The sequence below is a fragment of the Falco punctatus genome, assembly GCF_963210335.1.
Source record: "Falco punctatus genome assembly, chromosome: 1".
Classification (NCBI taxonomy): Eukaryota; Metazoa; Chordata; class Aves; order Falconiformes; family Falconidae; genus Falco; species Falco punctatus.
In genome coordinates, this window is record NC_137580.1 from 123,026,413 (window position 1) to 123,047,018 (window position 20,606).

Genomic DNA, 20,606 nt, shown 5'->3' on the forward strand with positions numbered 1-20,606 from the left:
TGATGTTTCTAATTTTTTAGTTAAAAATATTCTGAATGGCATATTAGTCTTTGAATGTAAAAGATGATACGATTCATGTAACAGGTTTTGTACTTTTTTCTGGAAGTTGCTGTGTTCCCTCAAAGTATCTTATGCTTAACTGGATCTATTCAGTAAGATATTTGAAAGTTTTATTTATTTTTATTTGAAAGTATTAAAGTTGCAGATGTCTAGATTTCAGAATCCCCTCTTTATCAAACTGTAGTATTCTGAGAAAGTTCTTAAAATCTGTAGATAGTGAACATTTTGCTTCTGGAACTTCAGGATACTGCTGGTCTCAATGGATAGTATTCATCTTGTTCCTGCTCTCGGGAATGTCATGTTACGTGTTGTTGCCTTGAGTATTTAAGCTGGGAAACCACAGGAGACTTTGGGGGCAGCCAGTGATAAGAATAGAGAAGTATAGAATAAAGGTAGAGGAAAAGGTGTGCTGATGTGTCTTAAATTCAGATACGTAACTTCAAAATCTGATTCTTCCAGGACAGTATGTAGTAGTAAACCTTGCATATGGAATTTAAAGTACCTAGTGGATAGGGTAGTTGTTCAACAGATTTTTTTCTGACAGGCTTTACTGCTTTTTTTATTACTGTCATACACAGACATGGGCAGAAGTAGGTTTTTCAGGTGTTGATGTAGTTGATGACTTTCTATATGTTTTTGAATGTTTAGAGTACGTGACACTACTGTTAATTATAAAAACCTCTTGCTTTGGGAGTACTACATACAGTGAAACCCTGGTGATAACTTGTTTCAAAGAAAAGGATATCACCACCAGAACTGATGTTGTAGTGGATATTAAATATAGGAAATATTTAAATTAATGAAGCTGGTGTAATTAATATACTTATTTGTCTGGATAGAAATTATGTTAGAAACTCTTGAGAGTGTAGTAGACTTTTGGCTGGGTTCCCCCCTGCCCCAGCCTGAATTTCTATGTGTCTTGTGTTTAGAATAAAAAAAATCCATTTGTTTCCTAAAACTGCTGGTCTCTCTAGATGAGTTAGTTACCAGAACTTTCTCTTAACTGAAACACATCAAGTTTGTTCAATGTGGATGTAGTGTAGGGAGAAAACCTACTGAAGAGACGTGAGTTATGTTGTCTTTACTATGCTAAAGCTTTGCTCTTTATATTCTGATCAGCATAACAAAGTATTTGATTGAATGTTAGATTCTTTGTGACATGGACTAAGTTGAAGCCATTGAGTTTTTTAGCTTAAGCCCATAATGCTGTTTGTAAAATTTTAAAAGAGCAGAAATAACTTCTTATAGATTCATTCAGTGCTGACTGATCCTTGTTTTTCAGGATTTTTTAAAAAATGTTTTTTAACTAGATACATAACCAAGTTTTATCTTTTTATTATTTTTCCATATGAGAGCACGTTTTTGGGTAAATATAAATTCACATGATTAAAGTTTCTCTTACTATACAGTTAAATTCATTTTGTAAGGCAGTTCTTAATTCGTATTGCTGATCGTACTGCTGGTAGTAGCTGTCTTGAAGATTCCAGGCTCTAGGAAATTTATACTGCAGAGACTGTGAAGGCAAGTCTTTTAATACTTTTTTCAATTTTTCCAGGAGTCCTTTAACAGCTATTGTGCATACACTTAACCTTGCACAGCCTTTAATTTTTTTTTTCTTTTGCTTGTGTAATGGCATCTGGGTCTTGAAGTTCTGATGCAAACCAAATTCTAGCTTTACAAGCTGTAAAGAAAAAAAATTACAGGAAACGTTTTGACTCCTCTGAAATTCTGATTTTCCTTAAATCTACCTGTGTCTTTTTTTCTCTCCTATGAAAGTTTGGCAATGCCAAAGGTAAAAAGCATATTCTTTTAAACATTGGAGATCAACTATGCTTTTTTGATCTGCTAGTATTTGAATAGTTAGGTGGGATATGTTCTCAGCTGGGAGTTTGCAGTAACTTTGGGAAGAATTGAAACTTGGAATATGGCTAAAGGTCTTTGTTTAACTCGGGAGGTACCTGTAGTTAAAAAATTAGAGGTGGATTTACACCATTGAATAGATCTTGGCTTTCTCAGAACTTAAAATATTTTTCTGTTTAGATAAGCCATCGCAAAACTCAGAGAACGAACAAAATTCTGTAACCCTGGAAGTACTGCTTGTGAAAGTTTGCCACAAGAAACGAAAGGTAAAAATTATTTGACAAACTGTTAATTTATATTAAATCAAAATATTTATCTGATTCTGGAACATCTAATTAACATTACCATACAAAAAGATGGTGGAATGATGCTTTGTTGCGATTAATTTTGTCTTTAAATTTAAGAACCAATCTATTCAAGTTTTCTACTGACTAGGTAAGGGATTCTTAAGAAGTGTGTACATATATATATGGATTTTGCTCTGCTTTGTGAGAAATAACTGGAAGTTTTTCAAAAAATTCTACTTTATTCACAAAATTCAGCATGTTTGTAAGTCAGATTCACTCTGAACTTCAGCCACCTCTATTTTTTACTTCAGGGTTTTTGTATCACATCATGAAACTAATTCTGTTGTGATATCCAGTGGCTTAAGTTAACCAGGCAATCACAAAATCATAGTCTATGCCTTTTAGAGTTCATAAATAAAAAGGAACAAGTTCTAATTGTTTTGAATTCCCCAGTCATGTGCCAAGTCTTGTCTCTTCCCTTGTTTTTTCTGTACGTATGTTTTTTACATTGATAATCTCAATTATTGCAGATTTTAGCTACTATGAATCATAAACAATTTTCATCTTTCTTTTAAGGCATCTTTGAAATTGCTTGCTGTTTTAGCTATGTTTTTCACACCAGTTGGCAAATTATCTTCACAGCTATGGGAATATGGGAGGCTCAGTAATGCAGGCTGTAATTTTTAACCAAAAAGGCAAAGATTTGCAGTCAGAACGCTGTGTATTTTCTCTAAGAATGTTAAGCTGTTTTGACATGTTTTTAAGAGTTAATATTGTTTCTAGCCATTTTGTTACTTGCTATAGTATGGATGAATATGGTAAAAGCAGGAGGTGCTGATGGTTATTTGAAATGTTTTGCTGCAAGTTTCATGCTTAGGCCATCTTGCCTTGTTTTTCCAATGCTTCACAGTATTCAATGATCTATTTGAGATACTGAATATAATAAATCCTAGGTAAGTGGTTCTTTATCTCCCAGCTAGCGCAAAGTGCACTTTATAATATTGGAGGGAGAAGATAGGAAGCCCTTGAAATATATATGTATAACCAAAACATTTAATTTCTTTAGGTAAACAGAATTAAATTAGTATTAATGACTGTTCTACAGTCTTTCTGAGTGACTCATGTTAGTGTTGTTAATTCAATCACTTAGAGAAAGATGGCTATTGCCAGAAGTGGTTATAAAATGCCAGTTTTATTTACACTTTCAAATATCTGTTTTTGTATTTAAAACCTGGGATTGTTATTCCAGATTTTTTTATTTACATCTGTTACAAGGCTTATTTTCAAAAAGATGGCAGGACAAGTACAGTTCATAAACGATATAAATTTTAACTCTAAATGTCTTTACTCTGTGTTCTAAAAACCTAAACCTTAGCTTTCTTGTTTTCCTACAGGATGTCAGTTGTCCGATAAGACAGGTTCCTACAGGTAAAAAGCAGGTGCCTTTAAACCCAGACCTCAGCCAAATAAAACCAGGCAACTTCCCATCACTTGCTGTTTCCAGCAATGAGTTTGAACCAAGCAACAGCCATATGGTGAAGTCTTACTCATTGTTATTCAGAGTAACTCGCCCAGGAAGAAGAGATTTTAATGGACTGATCAATGGTGAAACTAATGAAAACATTGGTAACTTCAGTCTTTAAATACGCTTTTCCAGGGTTAATCTTGTAGGCACATATACGGTTGTCTTGATGTGCAACATAGGTCATGCTTTTGAGACGGGCCAGTAATAGATGAGTGACTGAACTGGCTTTCACGTGGTTTTGGTCAAGATGGGGCTAAAATACAGCTGGTAGCTGGAAACTGTGCTTCTATCTTAGTGTAAATTTAACACCAATTTTTACTAGCGTGTGATAGTGAAGGAGTGAGGCAACCCTGTTGGAGGGTGGATAATGTAAGAGAGCCCTGTGGTTGCTGTGAGTATCATTAAACCTGCAGCAACACTGGTCACTACTGACTCGGCTACAGGTGCACTTGTGGTCTCTCATCAAAACTAAATGACTAGCCAATGAAGAAAATACTTCAGTAACAGTTATTTAAAAGCTATTTTTGTAATCTTATCAGGTTAGGATATGTTACAGCCTTGGAGAGTTCATGCAGAATGAAAAACTTCCTCACTATTTTATAGCTAGAAGGGGAGGAAGATCAAATCCCAAGCTCTTTATGGTGATAGAGTAAAAGGACTAAACTATAAATATATGTGAATTTACATAGAATATGATTACTGAGAAGCTAAGTGCTCTTCCTGTTGCCATCGAGGTGTTCATTAAATACTGTCCTTTTCTATTGTATGACACAGCAGATGTAATCAACAGCCAGTTATATTCTACAGTTGCATAGAAGCTGTTTGATCTTTTGGATTTGTGCTTCTATAATAGTTGAATACTGTATCTCTTATGTACAGATGTCAATGAGGAGCTTCCAGCTAGAAGAAAAAGAAACTCCTCAAATCGTGAAGATGGGGAAAAGACATTTGTAGCACAAATGACTGTATTTGATAAAAACAGGTAATATTATCCAAAATAAATAGTCTCTGTTATTCATTAGGGATTTCTTTAGTATTAAACTTAAATCTGTTCTTTATTTTCAGTTTTGGCTGTCTTTGGCTGCATTTTCTTAGTTTGCACTTACCATAATAGCTTAGGCTTGTTTTTTGTTGTGTGGTTTTTTGTTTTTGGTTTTTTTTTAAGCCTGCATGGTTTCATAATGCATACTTTATACTGAGACCTGTTCAGTGATAATTGTAAATAATTCCCTTTTATGAACTTCAGTATTGTCTTGTTAATATGCATCAGTTTGTTTCTTGTCAGTTTTTTGAGAGTTCCAATTTCTGTGGTTCTGTTAAAGATCAGTGACAGCATAATTAGAAGTAAAACAAACAAAAAAATCTTTGAAATATGCTTACTGCTCACGTGCTTTTTGGTGGCATAATTTTCTCTGTGCCCAAACTCTTGATGATGCAGTCACAGATCTTACTCTGCTAACACCTAAAGAAGACATTAGTTCTTCAGTACTACAGTGAAATCAAAGCAGTAATTAAAATCATAATAGGCTTACTCTGTCATGTACTTTAAGTGTGATGAAACATTTTAATATATGTTATCTTGATGCTACTTAATATATTTTAAAGAAGGTGGAGTGAACTCACATGTAGCTATAGCTTAGAGCAATCCATACAGTTCAGAAAGTCGGTGGCATACCATTTACTAGATAACTTTGTTAGTAAAAATACAAATATAGCTTCAAGAAAAAGTTGCTTAAAATGGCTCCAAGTGATTCTGACAAAATGGTCATTTATCTGAATACGATTTTAGAAGTCTTACATTTCAAGTAGAGTTTTTTTTTAATAAATGTCTTACCTTTTTAGAAGTCTTGACAATATTTTTGTTCTTTTCTCTTACTTAAATACACTGGGGAACTTTTGTATGCTAAACATGATACGAACCATTAGGTGGTTTTGTAGCAGTAATACATAAGCTAGGACACTTTCACCCATTCTGCTGTACATATATATAATATATAATATATTATACTATTATGTATATAAAAACATAAAATTGCATAAGCTATTAATTTACGTTAACCTTTTGAAGTTACAGTCTTCTGTTTGATGGAGTAATTGAGAAGATATTTTACCCCAGCTCCAGGCCTGGAAAACTATTATATATAATTATGAAGATCTAGGACAAGTATTGTTTTAAGGCCATTATCTTCTCTATATTTTTTTTTTATCTTTTGAAACTCTTACTATTCTAACTAGAGTAAGTGATGGAGTTAGTGGTTAGCAAGATGCTGTCAAGAAACAGAATAAAAGATCTCTGGTGGCTTACTTGGATTGTTTATAACTTTATTCTGCTGGGATACTTCTGCTGTAGTATAGTTTATATGTAAAAGAAAAAGACAGGCTGTAGTTTACCTGTTCCAGTATCTCACTGTAGAATACTGAAACTAGAAACAGCATTTTTCTGCAAGACGTAATTCCCAAGTACAAACTGCATTAACAGTTTGCATGAGTTCACACGGAATTTATCTATTTAGAAACTTGTTTGTTTTGAGTGATGCTTCTGTAGCTTATGATCTGTTGTCAGGAATTCAGGGCCATTGCTTCAGAAGGTAATGTCTCAAAAAATAAGAAATATTGGGGAAGTGGGCTTATATTGTAAATGGATATTATTTGCTCATTTTTGTTGATATCTTTAAAACACATGTATCCATGAAACATGTTGCTGAGACTACCTTTGATTCACTGCTTTTTCTTTTCTGCTTCTCCTCCGCTGTTCAGCAAGTGGCAACAAAATACAACTATTTAAGTAACAATCAGAATTTCACAAGCCTCACTGAACAGACTGCTACATAGGAGGAGGCAGGGTGAGATAGAAAGGAAGATGAAAATGTAGCATGCCAGTTAACATGTTTGACTTATTCTAGTTTATGTAAAACAATTTTGTTTGCTTTTTGAGAATGTCATAGTTTATATTTACTATGTTGAAGTCCTCTTCAGGTTACATGTGACATGGCTCTGATACTAAGATAGGATTCTTACGTTTTGGAGGTCTGATCAGAGGTCATGCTGGTTTTCTAGAACAGACTAGTTATTAATAAAGCAAGAATAAATAAGAGGTGATTAGGAGGGGGTGTCATTCAGTTCGAGGTTTATTTCTTCACAGGAAGATTGCCGTCATGGTATTGATTTTGTATTAACAATAGCTTTCCTACATCTCTTGGAATCGCTTGGATGGAGGCTTTTACATTAATGTTTGGTATTGGGCAGCTTTTTTGTGATGGATAGTGTTTACCTAAGATCCATACCTAGTTGCCAAATAAATCTGCCAGAAAATCTGCCTTTAGGTTCATGGAAACCTAGTTACTGTGAAATGTACTCTATATTTTAATAGGCGAACAATAAAAATGAGCTACTTTTGTCCTGACAGGCGCTTGCAGCTTCTGGATGGGGAGTATGAAGTGGCCATGCAGGAAATGGAAGAGTGTCCCATTAGCAAGAAAAGAGCAACATGGGAAACGATACTTGATGGGAAGGTATGGATTGCTTTAGTGGTTGAAAGACCTGTCTTCACTTAAAATGGTCTGGATTAATGCGGAAGACTATTTGAAATGCTGTCAGTGGCTGTTCCTCTGAAAATGGATTAAATTTAACAGAGAATATACTTCTCTTTCAGGATGTATGGACATAAGTTTCAATTTAGCTCTTGGTTTAGGAAGGCTTTGGCTACGCTAGGTCATTAATACAAACACGTTCACTACTGTAGGTAGGGAAGCTGTCTTTTCCAATGACTTCTGAATTTCTGTCTTGCAAAAATCAGACAATTTAAATGTTTGTTACTGTAATAAATTCAAATGGACAAATCCAAAGGAAGAAACTGCAGAAGCAGAATATTCTGGGGAAAGAAATAAGAACCCAGAGCTTTCATAGGTGTGATTTTATACACAAACCTTCAGAAAATGCTGATGAAATCTAGTGATGAAAGGAAGAGGGTGTGTCAGTGTAGGAGTAAGTGATGTGCAGGGAGAAATTGTTGACTGAGCTGAATCAACATTTGGTGATACAGTGAATGTAGGTGGTTGTATGCACTTACGTAGTCACATGTTGTTGTGTCCTGGGAGAGTATCAGTTGTGAGGCAAAGAATATGAAAATTCTAAATGTTTGCGAAATAGTGGTGTATCAACATGATTATACAATTACGAGAAAAGCAGAGATGATCGAAAATATATAGTAAAAACATAGTTGTAAGCTCTATTAGCCAGTTCAGCCTTTACCTGGAATACTGATTCTGTTAAACGTTGTTCAAGAAATTAAAATTAAAAATCTAGAAACAGCTTTTATGAAGATCAGAGGAAGTGATCCTCCACATGTAAATGTGCTTAAAAAGATACATACAAATTGCTGTAACTTTGTTAGACACGGTTGCTTTCTGTTGGGACAATATGAGACAGTTTTTTCAAGCTGGAGGTGCTACCATAAAGAGAACAGAAAACAGTCATGGCCAGTGTGTTTGTCACCCAGATAAAAGTACGTTGTCACTGGTTTTCTGGTTTCGCAATAGCATTTCTGTAAACTAATGAGACCTAAATAAAATAAAGAGCTTTTAGGATGGAATTCTCTAATCTCATTGATAAATTTAGGGTATTATACTTGATAATAGGAGTTTGGATTTAACTCAGGTCTCTTATATTTCTTTATTACGACTGACTTGGTAAGTGAGTGGAATAGAAGAACATATCCACAGGAGAATATTACAGTAGCATTTCTACAGCAGACAGTGGTACGTTTCTTAAAGCTCATGTATTAATATACAATACTGCTCTGCAGAATTAGGAGTAGGTGTGAGCAGAAAGAGAAGTACATTGGCAGCAGGGTGGTAGGCAAGTGCTGTTTTCTTTCTAGTTAGAGTCCATGCTGTTTAGTGTTTCACAAAGACCAATGTGTGCCACAGTATGTACATGAAGTTGTTGCTTAATTGCATAGTCATCTTTTTAATCTTTTTTTTATTTTAGTATATCTAAATGTGTATGTTTATGCTGAAAACACAAGGACTTCAGGTGATTAAAAAATTACATCTGTGCCCATTCTGTCAATATTTTCTCGTGATTGTTTTTGTACATGGGAAGACACTAAATTTGCTGTTCCATTTTTGATTCCCCCCCCACCCCCGCCCCCCAGAGATTGCCTCCATTTGAAACATTTTCTCAGGGACCTACACTTCAGTTTACTCTTCGTTGGACAGGAGACACAAACGATAAGTCTACAGCTCCTATAGCTAAGCCTCTTGCAACACGAAATTCTGAAAGCCTCCCTCAAGAAAACAAGCCCAATTCTGTTAAACCTACTCAGACTATAGGTAAGCAAAGTTTGGTTTTGCTACTGAATAGTCATCTGCTCAGCACTTCTGTGCTTCAGGGTTCCTGTCTTGCTGGTGCAACTGCTTCAGGTTATCTTAAAAATGAAGAGCAAAAATGAATGGGCTTTGTCGTGTCCCATATTTTGTACATTCTTCAGGTAAGTTTAAAAGCTAAAAATAGTGAAGTCTTTGAAGTCGTGACAACATTGAAGCGATTGTATATAACGCTCACAAATCCTGATGTGAAATAAATTGAGGGGGAAATCTGTGAATAGGACTTCTGGGATTCTGTTTTACTCTACTAATTTTAATTACTGTATTCAGTAGTACTAATCCAAGTATATGGATTTATAGTATTAAGGGGGTTTTTATGCTTTTTAGTGAATATTGTTTTACAATTTGTCTATTGTATGATATATGTTAAGCTCTTGGAAAACATAGCTGCTAGTGTGAAATGTGACAGAAACTGCCTAAACCACCATACGCTGTGTTGCGTGTCTGTGGTATAAAGGCAACTCACGTTCTTCCAGAATGCTTGTGAACTGGCACTAATCCCCTGGATGCATAGTTTGATGTCTAGGCATGATCCCGTGATGGAAGCACTATATATATTATCTAGCTGTATTTTCTGCGTATTCACACCAGTTAACAAAGATTTCTGTTGAGCCTAAAGGTTCTTTCTGCTTTTTATTAATTTTGGGCAGTCTGAGGTTGTCTAGATAGAATACAGTTTACAGTTAGTACTGTCTAAATATAATTCTATGTGGGTAAGAGAAAAATGTAGCAAGTCTGCAAACTATTACTACAATGTAAGGTAAGTCTGTATTTGTTATATGTAAATTAATCTGTAAGTATTATTGAACTTGTTTCTTCCTAGTCATTAGTTAATGTTTAGAGCATTGTAATTTTAAAATAAATGTTTTTTTAATTTTGGACTTTTTCAGTGATCTGAAACATAACTGGTTTTCTTTCCTTCTGCAAGTTAGTTCCTATATATTCTTTCCAGAAGAGTTTACATATTATCAGACTTCATAATCAGCTTTTGAACTGTTTTATTATAACATTAAATATATATCACATTAAAAGCAGTAGTAGGTAGACTGTTTAAAATTGGGTTGCTTAACCTTGCTTCATGGAAACATTTTTAAATAGTGTACAATTGTTTTTACTACTTTGCTTGGTTTGTATTTAATGTAGCACTGGTACTTCTGTGGCGGCCACAGTGTCATTGAAAATTTAATGTAATTACCATTGTAATCTGATCCACTACGTGGAAGATTACATAATGTTAAATACATTAACCCAGTCTGCTAATATTCACTGCAAATCTAAAATTATAGGTTTTGTTACCTTAATATATCCCATTATATGTTCAAACACATCATTTCAAGAGCTATTGAAGTGTCTAGAAACTACTTGTTCTGTTGTTGTTACTCAAAAGCTTGTCTTGGGAAGCTGCTGAAAATAAAATTCTATTTATCCTGAATTTACAGAGGTGATTTGAAGCGCTATTTTAGAAAAACTGTAGAATGTCCTTTGGTATTTCTGTAGGTCTATGTTAAAAAAAACAGATAAGAGTTCAAGATCAGTTTCTTTATGGAAAGTCTTCTGGGAATATTTCTTTTTTCGTAAGGTTAGCTAACTACCTTGAAAACCTTAATGGGCTTAGGAGGTTTGACCTTAATAATTGTCAAAGAATGTATGATAGCACTTTTAATTCATGCATGATATAAAAACATTAACTGACACGTACTTGCTGTGTTTTACAGAAGGTTGTAGTATTACAATACGCATTTAGATAAAAAACACAGTCCCGTGACTTTTTCTCCTTCAAGAGTTGTTAGATCTACTTGCAAAATACTGCTGGGGTGGGGGTAGGCGATTGTATACTGAGTCTAGTTACTGAAAACTGCACAGGTGTGCAGCAGGTAGCATGCTGTTTGGTTATAATTAAACCCAAAAGTTAAACTTAATGTAGCTTTTACATTTTTAAATACAAATTTGTGTTTTGGTTGCTTAATTGTGAATTTGTTAATATGTTTCTAAAAACATGTTTCTTCCTTGCTGTCCGACAGCTTAGCTCCAAAAAGCTGCTACTAAAATACTTTTTGATACTAGAAAGAAAAGGCACCTTTGACCATTGTGTCCTTTTTTTATATTCGTAGCAGTTTCCTGTCTCAAGGTCATATTTAATCTAAACTCCCCTTTGATTCCTAAGTGGCAGTGGGGGCTGGCCTAGATGCTATCTTTCTTTTGGCTCACAGTTGTTAGTAAATTTGGCTTGGAATGTTGTGTTCGCAGGTGAGGCCCAAGGACAGCTGGAAAACAAGTTGTACAGAAGACAACAGGCTGCTCCTGGTTTTTTAAACAACTGTGAACATACCTAGATTCTTGACTGGCACCCAATTCACTTCAGAGTAATCAGTATTTCCAAGCTTGTCACTAGATTGGGACTGTGTGATTAAGAAGCTTCTAGGTCCCTATTAAAGAAGTAATTATCTGGAGTGCAGTCATTCTGTCTCCAGGCTTCGCCTCTGGGGTATGTGGCCAGGCACTGTGTGTGGAGAGCTGTCTTGCTTGAAGTTTTGGGGTTTGTCATTGGTAGTGCATTTGGGGAATTTGTGCAAAATGTTATTTGACTCTGATTTTGTGTTGGATATTTAACTGAGGTTTTGGAGCTGTAGTAGTGATAGCGAGGGAATTACTATGATGGAAAAAACATTGCTTTTACAAGCGTGTTTTTGTGCAGTTGTATTGCAGTATATAGTGGGAAACTTGACGGGTCAATGATAGCACAACTCTGGCAAGACTTTCTAAGAGCGGCAATTCTTTTCTTGACTTCTAGAGCTTTAGTGTGTAGTAATACAAATGTTAAAGCAAGAAGAATTTTCCCCCTGCTTGTGCAGAAGCCACTGTCTAGAATGATCCCTAACAACCTCAGCCAAGCTACAGACGTCTTTGTCTTTGGAAATGGTACAAGAATATTTAAATAAGACTGAGTCCTGTCTTCTGAATTGAGTATTTTACTTGAGCTAGGGATTGCAGACCTTAGGTCTCTTAAGTCAGGATGAATGAATGTCACTTAACACACACAAACATTAAATTATATCCAACAGAAGGGCAACAGAAGTGAGGAAGTAGTTGAGCTTTCACTGTAAGAGCTGTTCTGCTTTCTCTTTACTTCCTCATACCCGCCCTCCTTGTATTTTACAGTTTCTTGGAGACCTGTATTGTAATTTGTTAGGCAGGTTGTGTGCTCAGACTTGCAGAAGAAATGATGGTATGTTGACTAACTCTAGAAGGTGTGTACTAGTTTACTACATAATAAATACAGAGGTGAGTGGGGATGAGGCACAGCTGCATTTCTAACATACTGATAGAACTCACGTTTTCTTGCATCAGAGAAGCCAAGTATTCTAGTAAATTAATAAAAGTTAGAGCAAGTGCCACCTTCCAAAATAGCACAGCAGACTCTTAATACAGGAATATAGTAGAGCAGTGCACAGCGTTGTAAGGCATTTGTGATGATTGTGCTGTTTTCAGTCTCCAAATACCAAGAAAAGAGGAGAGTGAAAATAGTAGGAAACTTCTATCAGAGGTTCTGCTAGTAAAAGAAAAAGATCCAATGCATCTTTCCCAAGGGTATGTGAATTTGGTGTTGTCATTTTACTTTGGCATCTTTCCCAAGGCAAATCAGTGGAATAAAGGCATCAAAGACTTTCTAAATGTGGCAGCTTAAGCTTTGCTGTAATTACAAAGTGCTCAAAGTAACTGAGCCATGGAATTCTAATTTCTCTGATGTAGTGCAGGCTGAATGTCAGGCCGCCTCTTTCTTTCATATAGAAAGAGGATGAAATTTCCCTTGTTGTCCAAAATACTAAGTATGAAATAAGTGCATCTTCTAAAAGATCTCCTTATGTCAGTAGAGCTGAGACTGTTTTGCCATCTTTTTTACCATTCAGAAGCAAGTAAGTGTCATTATTTGGTCTCTCCTGAGGGTAAATTGATAAACCTGGTTAGACACATGTGGTTTCTTGTTAATTGTATGGAAGCAAATAATCTGAGATGAAAATGTGTGGAAGAGGCTCAGAGGTAACTGAGTGGCACCATTACACACACAAACAGTGAGGGGTAAGAGTTAAGGGTTAAAGTTTGTTGGTTTCATTAAATACTTCATATGTTACTTGCATTTTATACCGTTGTCCATTGTGTTACTTGGGGAACTTGTGAAATTGAATTTAAACATTGTATTTGCAACGCAGCCATCTGAAGGAAGGGTTTCTTGTATTTCCCAGCCACATGTGCTTTTAGCTATAGCTAAATAATTCTGTTTGCTTAAATGGAGTAAGAAAAGTGTTGCTTTTCACTTGACCATTTTTAAGTTCTCTGAAGAGTTCTCCAAAACTGGAGATACATCTGGTTTTGAAAAGTGGTGGGTTTGTCTTAGATTTGTGGAGGAAGCTGAGCATCAAGGCTTTTTTGTTGCTGATTTCAGCTGCTTAGGTCAAAATACAATAGAGCAGCCCATTTCCCTCAGCAGCAGTGTGCCTTTCTCAGAACTTCCATACTTGGGTAAGAAACAATGTCAGGTTGGTTTTTTTCCCCTCTTCACCAGACACGTATGTCTCTACATGTTGGGGTTTTTTTTTTTCAGCTGTGAAAGAATCCTTGCCGACAGATCTTCAAACAAGGAAAGAGAGAGATGTTTTAAATGAACCTCGACAAAAGTTGCGAATATTTTACCAGGTATTGCAAATAAGCGTTAGAGGGGAGAAACTAGAATCTAAATACTGCATGGAATTAAAATGGTCACTTCTCCTCTGGGTAGAAATTTCCGTTTGCCTCTTTAGCGGATGCCTTAAGGGGTCTCAGATTCACATATTAAGAGCTACTCCACATATTTCTTCTTGCAGGAAGTATTCTAGAAAGCTAATCTTCCTGGGGGCATGTCTGACGTTCCAAAATACAAAAGGCATCTCTTGTTAGACATCTGGAGGGGGACAGGTGGTCTCCCCGTGGGCGAAAAAATGCTTGACATACCGATGTTTCAGTACACTGAGCTGATGCAGTGTTCCCAGGAACTTATTGTTGCTGTGGAGGTCTCCTGAAATGACATCCCGCTTTTTTTTGGTGGATGAGAAATTAGCGAATGAAACGTGTTGGATGTTAATACTACCCGTTTCTTTGTTTGCATCAGTTCCTTTATAACAACAACACGAGACAGCAGACTGAAGCCCGAGATGACTTACATTGCCCATGGTGCACACTGAACTGTCGGAAACTGTATAGTTTACTCAAACATCTTAAACTTTGCCACAGCAGATTTATCTTTAATTATGTTGTAAGTATATTTTTGGAGTTTAGGACTATGAAACGCTATACAATCTGTCACAGATACTAATAATGCAGTGATTTTGTTACTAGCCTGTTCAGTTGTAGGACCATATCTACAGGTTAAATGCAGCTTCCTTTGAATAGCATGTGAATGTTTGCATGTCACGTGGCGGGGGGTGGGGGGAAGAATTGTGGGTTTGATTTTTATTTTGTTTTTAAATATATATATTTTTTAAACAATGCTCCGTCACTGGAGTGTGAATTCTGACTGTAGCTGCTGCTTTTGTGTTAATGTGTTCTTTTTATGTGATGGAGGCATAATAGAAGGCAATGCAATCTATGCTTGGTTGGAGCAAGAAGCTTTAAGAGATTTAGAAATGTTCCAATTTCTAGGGTGCTTCTTAGGAATCTTGCTGATATTTTCCTTAATTGTATAATTAGTTCCATTCTGTGTGGTTTTCTGTAAAACAAAGTGGTACAGAGCAGGGGAGCTTTAGTATCATTTGTTTCTAGAGGTTAAAAATTATTTGCATGTTGTGAAAGGTGATTAGAGCTGTCAGGTTATGGATAGGGTGATACTTAAGGTATTCAGAATTGAAAAGGTTACTTACTTGAACTTCCTGATGAATTGGCATTAGTGTTTGCTAAGTGTATTTGCAATTATCTGTTTCAGTATCATCCAAAAGGTGCTAGGATAGATGTATCTATCAATGAGTGTTACGATGGCTCCTATGCAGGAAATCCCCAGGATATCCATCGTCAACCCGGATTTGCCTTCAGTCGCAATGGACCAGTCAAAAGGACGCCTATCACACACATACTTGTTTGCAGGTAGGGAGGTGGAAAACAGTCGGTCTCTATTTGTGTGATACCACATATGGACCACATTTATGAAACTTAGGGATTTCTAAATCTGTAGGTGAATGTAAACAGTGTTACATTTTACTTATCGTTAAAGTACAGTGGTCTATGACTAAATAAAATGTTACTGAAGAATGATAACTTCACCTGTGGTTTTTCTACATCTTTTCAGTTGAGGTATCTATTCTTAGTGATGGAACTCTGTGTAACTGCTTTTTCCTAAAATTTTCTTCCCCAAAAGATGGACTGTGGGTTGGAGCAGGGTGTTAGGTTTTTTAATGGGGTTTATTTCAGTGCTGGTGATTGACCCACCTCCCCCAGTATTTTTGCAAACTATAGCCTAGAAGAATAACTTGTATTATTGAGTTACAGTTCTTAGTATTTGCATATTTGATATGATAGTTGAAAGCATTTACTTTTTTTTTCTCCCCTTCTGCTAGGCCAAAGCGTACGAAAGCAAGTATGTCAGAATTTCTTGAATCTGAAGATGGAGAAGTTGAACAGCAGCGAACATACAGCAGCGGGCACAATCGGCTGTATTTCCACAGTGACACGTGTTTACCTCTCCGTCCACAAGAAATGGAAGTCGACAGCGAGGATGAAAAGGACCCTGAATGGCTACGGGAGAAAACCATCACTGTAATTACTGCATTTACACAAAATTAAGTGGATTGTGGTTTTTAAAAGATGGTCTGCAGTTGTTGTAGGGAGCAAACAGGGCATATGTTGCGAAAATGCTGCATTTACTTTAAGAGCAAGTAGAAAATTGTGTGATGCTGAGCCACTAACGATAGAAATTCATGGAATCGAAGATTGTATTTTCAAGTATGTCTTTAGTTGCCAAGCTAGCTCTGTCCGCATGTGCCCTAACAAGTTTTCATTGTTGGTGGCTGGTTTTCTCCTACAAAGAGGAGTGATGCTGGTGTCGCAGGAGTACACAGTGGGGTGTGTATATAATGTGGAAGTAATTTATCATCACAGGTCTCTACGTGATAGGACTTTTCCAACCTTTTTGACTGCAGTGCTGCAGTACCTGAATTTTCAGCAGTAGTTATTTCTGTGACATGTAGGTGGCATAAGTTGCATTTTAGGTGTGCTTTCAATACTTGTTAGCAGACATGTGGTTCTCATGGGTGTGTTTGTTCTGTCCTTTCTCCCAATCCTTTATCTCTCCAGCAAATTGAAGAATTTTCTGATGTTAACGAAGGAGAGAAAGAAGTGATGAAATTATGGAATCTTCACGTTATGAAGCACGGGTATGTTACTGTGCTTAGTTTTGATACAAATAAATTATAGTATAGATTTGGTTGACCGTTTTGCATTGCAATTCACTAAGTACTTAAAACTCAGCTCAGTTTAGGGAAGGATCATTGAAGGATAATTTGGTAAGAAGAGTGTTTTAAGGTTTTAAAAATGTTCTTGCACCTAGTAGCGCTGTGGCTTTGAAAAGAGCACTACTGCAGATGTTGAGGCTATGTAATAGCTGGACTATGCATTTACATTGATAAACCATGTTGTAGGGTATCTTTTTGGTCTTGAAAATGTCCTGCTTGCCTAATGATGGCTTTCTAATTTGACAGGTTTATTGCTGACAATCAAATGAATCACGCCTGTATGCTGTTTGTGGAAAACTATGGACAAAAAATAATTAAGAAGAACTTGTGTCGAAACTTTATGCTACATCTGGTCAGCATGCATGACTTTAACCTCATCAGCATAATGTCAATAGACAAAGCTGTTGCCAGGCTCCGAGAGATGCAGCAGAAGTTAGAGAAAGGAGAATCGGCTTCCCCAACAGATGAGGAATCTTCTGAGGAACAAAGTGGGACAACAAATGGATATAGTGAAAATAATATGAGAGAGAGAATTTCAGAAATGGATAGCATCTCAGGTGTCACAAAACAGAGCAAGAAACAAAAGCTCTGAAGTCAAAAGTCAATTGCCATTCAACGGACAAGCATTGAAGTGACATTCTAGGGTGCATGAGCTCTATAAAGAATTACACACAAAAATACAGAGGTTCCAAACAGGCACTGCTGGATGGAAATAAATGATTTCAACAAGGATATTGTTTTAACAGGGTTTCTATTCAGTTAATTATGCAAGTACATGTATATTGGTTTTGGTGATGTAATGACAATATTCTAAGAGTTTGAGCATGAAGAGCAATATGAAAATCTTTTTGTAATTTTAGTAATTAGTGTTTTAAGAACTTTATGGAATTTACATAATTTAAGTATATGTAAAACCGTTTTTATATTAAGATTTTTGCATCTGTATCTGGCTGTTTTTCCTACCATGAAGTTGTGAAACATTGGGGAAGGGGGATTGGGATACAGTTTCTGCTTTTCTTAGAAATTCTCCAGTTAGCTTTTTGTGAAAATAACGTCTCACTATTTAAAGTTTAACCTTGATCCTTGTATTTGAAATCATTTACCAATTGATCATAAATTACAAATTAACTCTTTTTTTTTTTTTTTTTTTTTTTCCACACTAAAATTATCGAAGTTGGCAAACTTAGCACTTCCTTTGTCTTGTGCCTGTTTGGAAAGAACTTGGCTTTTCATCTTACAGACACAGTGAAGTACCACCTTGGCTTTTTGAGGTTACCAGCAGTTTGGTTTTCGTGGATAATTCTGATGTATTGATCACCCAGTGTACCATTTTAAACTTGAACATTAGCTCCTTTATATTTTTATTCCGCATTTACACAGCTACACAAATGATTTGATGGGAACCCTCTTTACTGGGGTTCCGCATCATAGCGTGCCATGCTAAAGCCGAGAGTCTAGAGTCAGGAGGTAGGCATTGCATCGATTAACTTCTTTCGAAGTTCATGCCTGCTGTTTGCCTGAGTACAGACTGCAAGTCCAGGCCATAGGTTTAGCTTTGGCTTTCGAGATGCCACTCTTGAGGGAAAAATGCACTGTAAAATTGGACCAGAAAATGTGTTGCACTTCTTATGTAAGTATTCTGTGATGTATTGTATTCAATACAGATACTAAGATGCTGACTAAACTATATTTGAGCAGTTTTGCACTGCTGTTAACACATTTTATGCATACGTTTACAGATTTTTTCCAATGGAAAGTGGTTTCACTACTGGTACAGTATCAGCACCGAAGGGTTTATTCCAGCAAGCACTGTGGTTGAGTGACATCACCTCAATTTTTTATTATCCTTAAAATATTGCATTTTTCATATTCTTTATTTATAAAGGAACAATGCTGCTGTAAATACAGGTATTTTTAATTTTTTATTTCATTCCATCACCATGAGATGCAGTTCCCTGTTTGTTTAAGGGGTATATAAGCTTTCTAATGGTGTCTTCAGAAATTTATAAAATGTAAATACTGATTTTGATGGTCCTTAAGATGTGTTTAACTGTGAGACTATTTAACTAATGGTGTGGATGTGATTTGTCATCCAGTATTAAGTTCTTAGTCACTGATTTTGTGTACAAAATAGGAAGGAGGGAAACTGCAGCTTTCATTACAAACGTCTTGAATTTGCCAGCTGTCTGAGTTTTAGCAAACTCTTAATTATGCCTCTGGATAGTACATCAAGCATTTCTCTCTGGCTTTAATTTGCTAAAGCTGTGCACATATGTAAAAAAATAGATTATTTTAGGGGAGATGTAGTTCTAGAATTATTGCTTATGTCATTTCTTAAGCAGTTATGCTCTTAATGCTTAAAAGAAGGCTAGCATTGTTTGCACAAAAAGTTGGTGATCCCCCCAAAAATAGTAATGAAATTACTTCTGTCCAGTAAACTTTGTATGTCATGTCAATTTATAATAAAAGCTGAAAAAATCCCATTGTTTTCTATTTATAAAGATGCCTTTTCTATATGTACCTTTGATAGATTTTGAAGATTCCCTGTAAGCTGGTTAAAAATAATTTGAATGGTACAGTAGATGTAAGAAGAAAAAAAAAAAAAACCAAAAAACAAACAAGCAAAACCCAACCAATTCAGTTGTTTAAATGAACCATTGTTTTTACATTAAATGTTTTCTTTGAAATCTGCTTTTGTACATAAAGTTCAGTAATATAAAATCTGCCATGATGGTTGTCCAGTCGTTTTGTGTGCATGCAGAAAGGCCACAAGCAGCACCTTGGATAAACTTTCTCTTCTGCATGTCTTTTAAAATTGGGATACATGTTCTTCCTTGGCTAGATTGTTACAAAGGTAGCGAAGTTTCCCACCAGTCTTTTTGTAGTATTTAAGGTGTCTCCATACATAACCAGGTTTTTAGCTGGATTATAATTTGCCTTCTCATTTCTTGGGGCTAGCACTGAATACCTGAGCTCTAGCTGTAAGTTGTGTATTACTGTTTAGAACTGTAATTTATACAACTGAAAATGAAACGTACCACTTGTGTCAGTTATAAAAGTAAGACTTGTGTGTTTTGCCTGCAAATGGTTAATGTTTCAAACAGATTTCACAAGATCCTTAGTTCCTTTGGAACAAAGTTGAAATCGCTGACAGTTTGTAATGGTGCTTCTCTGGGACTGTAGAGGATGGATGTTCCAGGTACTACAGAACAAAATGAAAAATGAGTGAGGAATTGTGCACTGCTTGGCCAAGTGGTGACTGTTGGATAGCAGACACCGAAAACCTGTTTCTGTGTCAGAACTCACTCAGATACTGGCATACAGGGGGTGTGACAGCCGGGTCCTGTGAAGTTGACTTCACACTGCAGCTGTCCTACGCTGTCATCTCGGAAACTGGCCAGGTTCTTCTAACCCAGCCTTCAGTGTGTTCATGGCAGATTTTAATGGTGTGTTGTATTTGGTGACGATCTTAACAGATCTGTGAACCCCAAGTTGGAACCTAACGTATGACTTGAATATTTAATTCAGTGCATTAAATACTATATTCAAAATCATTAGCTGAATTTAAGTTGTTAACTTTTAAGTGTACGTTGCTTTGAGTGTGTCTTGAATGTAGTTCTTGAATTTTTTGGGGGTGGGATGTAAAGATTCACTGCCTGGAATGAAGCAGTTGCAAGTAACTCAAACTGTTCTAGTTACTGAAGTAATCACAAAACCAAAACCCCAAACTGTACAGCCAGCCCCCCCCCCCCCCTCCAACCCAGCAATTTCACTTTGAGAATGCAGGAATGACTCTATGGGGGCAGTTTTGACAATATTGTTCAAAGTTAAGTGTTTCTTAATTTGCAGAACAGTTTGGTGCCATAATCAGCCAGTGCTTGAATGAGGGTGTTCCTGTCGGGCCAGATCCTGGTTGTAACTGATCCTACGTGGCTTCACAGTGGAGAAGACGAGTTCCAAATGGAGTAGGTAAGCCTGCCTTCCGTGACTGCTGCCTGCTCTTCTTGGGTTG

The 20,606-nt window shown here is 36.2% G+C and overlaps 1 protein-coding gene across 1 annotated transcript in view; it reads left to right on the forward strand.

Moving 5' to 3' along the window:
* Nucleotides 1-20,606, forward strand: part of SUZ12 (SUZ12 polycomb repressive complex 2 subunit) — a 40,654-nt gene that overhangs the window by 19,103 nt on the left and 945 nt on the right. Inside the window, exons 6-16 of the mRNA XM_080378084.1 lie at nt 2,101-2,186; nt 3,602-3,833; nt 4,612-4,714; nt 7,139-7,244; nt 8,888-9,065; nt 13,720-13,811; nt 14,263-14,406; nt 15,073-15,230; nt 15,701-15,899; nt 16,437-16,516; nt 16,841-20,563. Of these exons, the coding sequence (XP_080234210.1) occupies nt 2,101-2,186; nt 3,602-3,833; nt 4,612-4,714; nt 7,139-7,244; nt 8,888-9,065; nt 13,720-13,811; nt 14,263-14,406; nt 15,073-15,230; nt 15,701-15,899; nt 16,437-16,516; nt 16,841-17,186 (1,724 nt within the window). The 3' untranslated portion in view covers nt 17,187-20,563. The remainder of the gene's footprint in view (nt 1-2,100; nt 2,187-3,601; nt 3,834-4,611; nt 4,715-7,138; nt 7,245-8,887; nt 9,066-13,719; nt 13,812-14,262; nt 14,407-15,072; nt 15,231-15,700; nt 15,900-16,436; nt 16,517-16,840; nt 20,564-20,606) is intronic.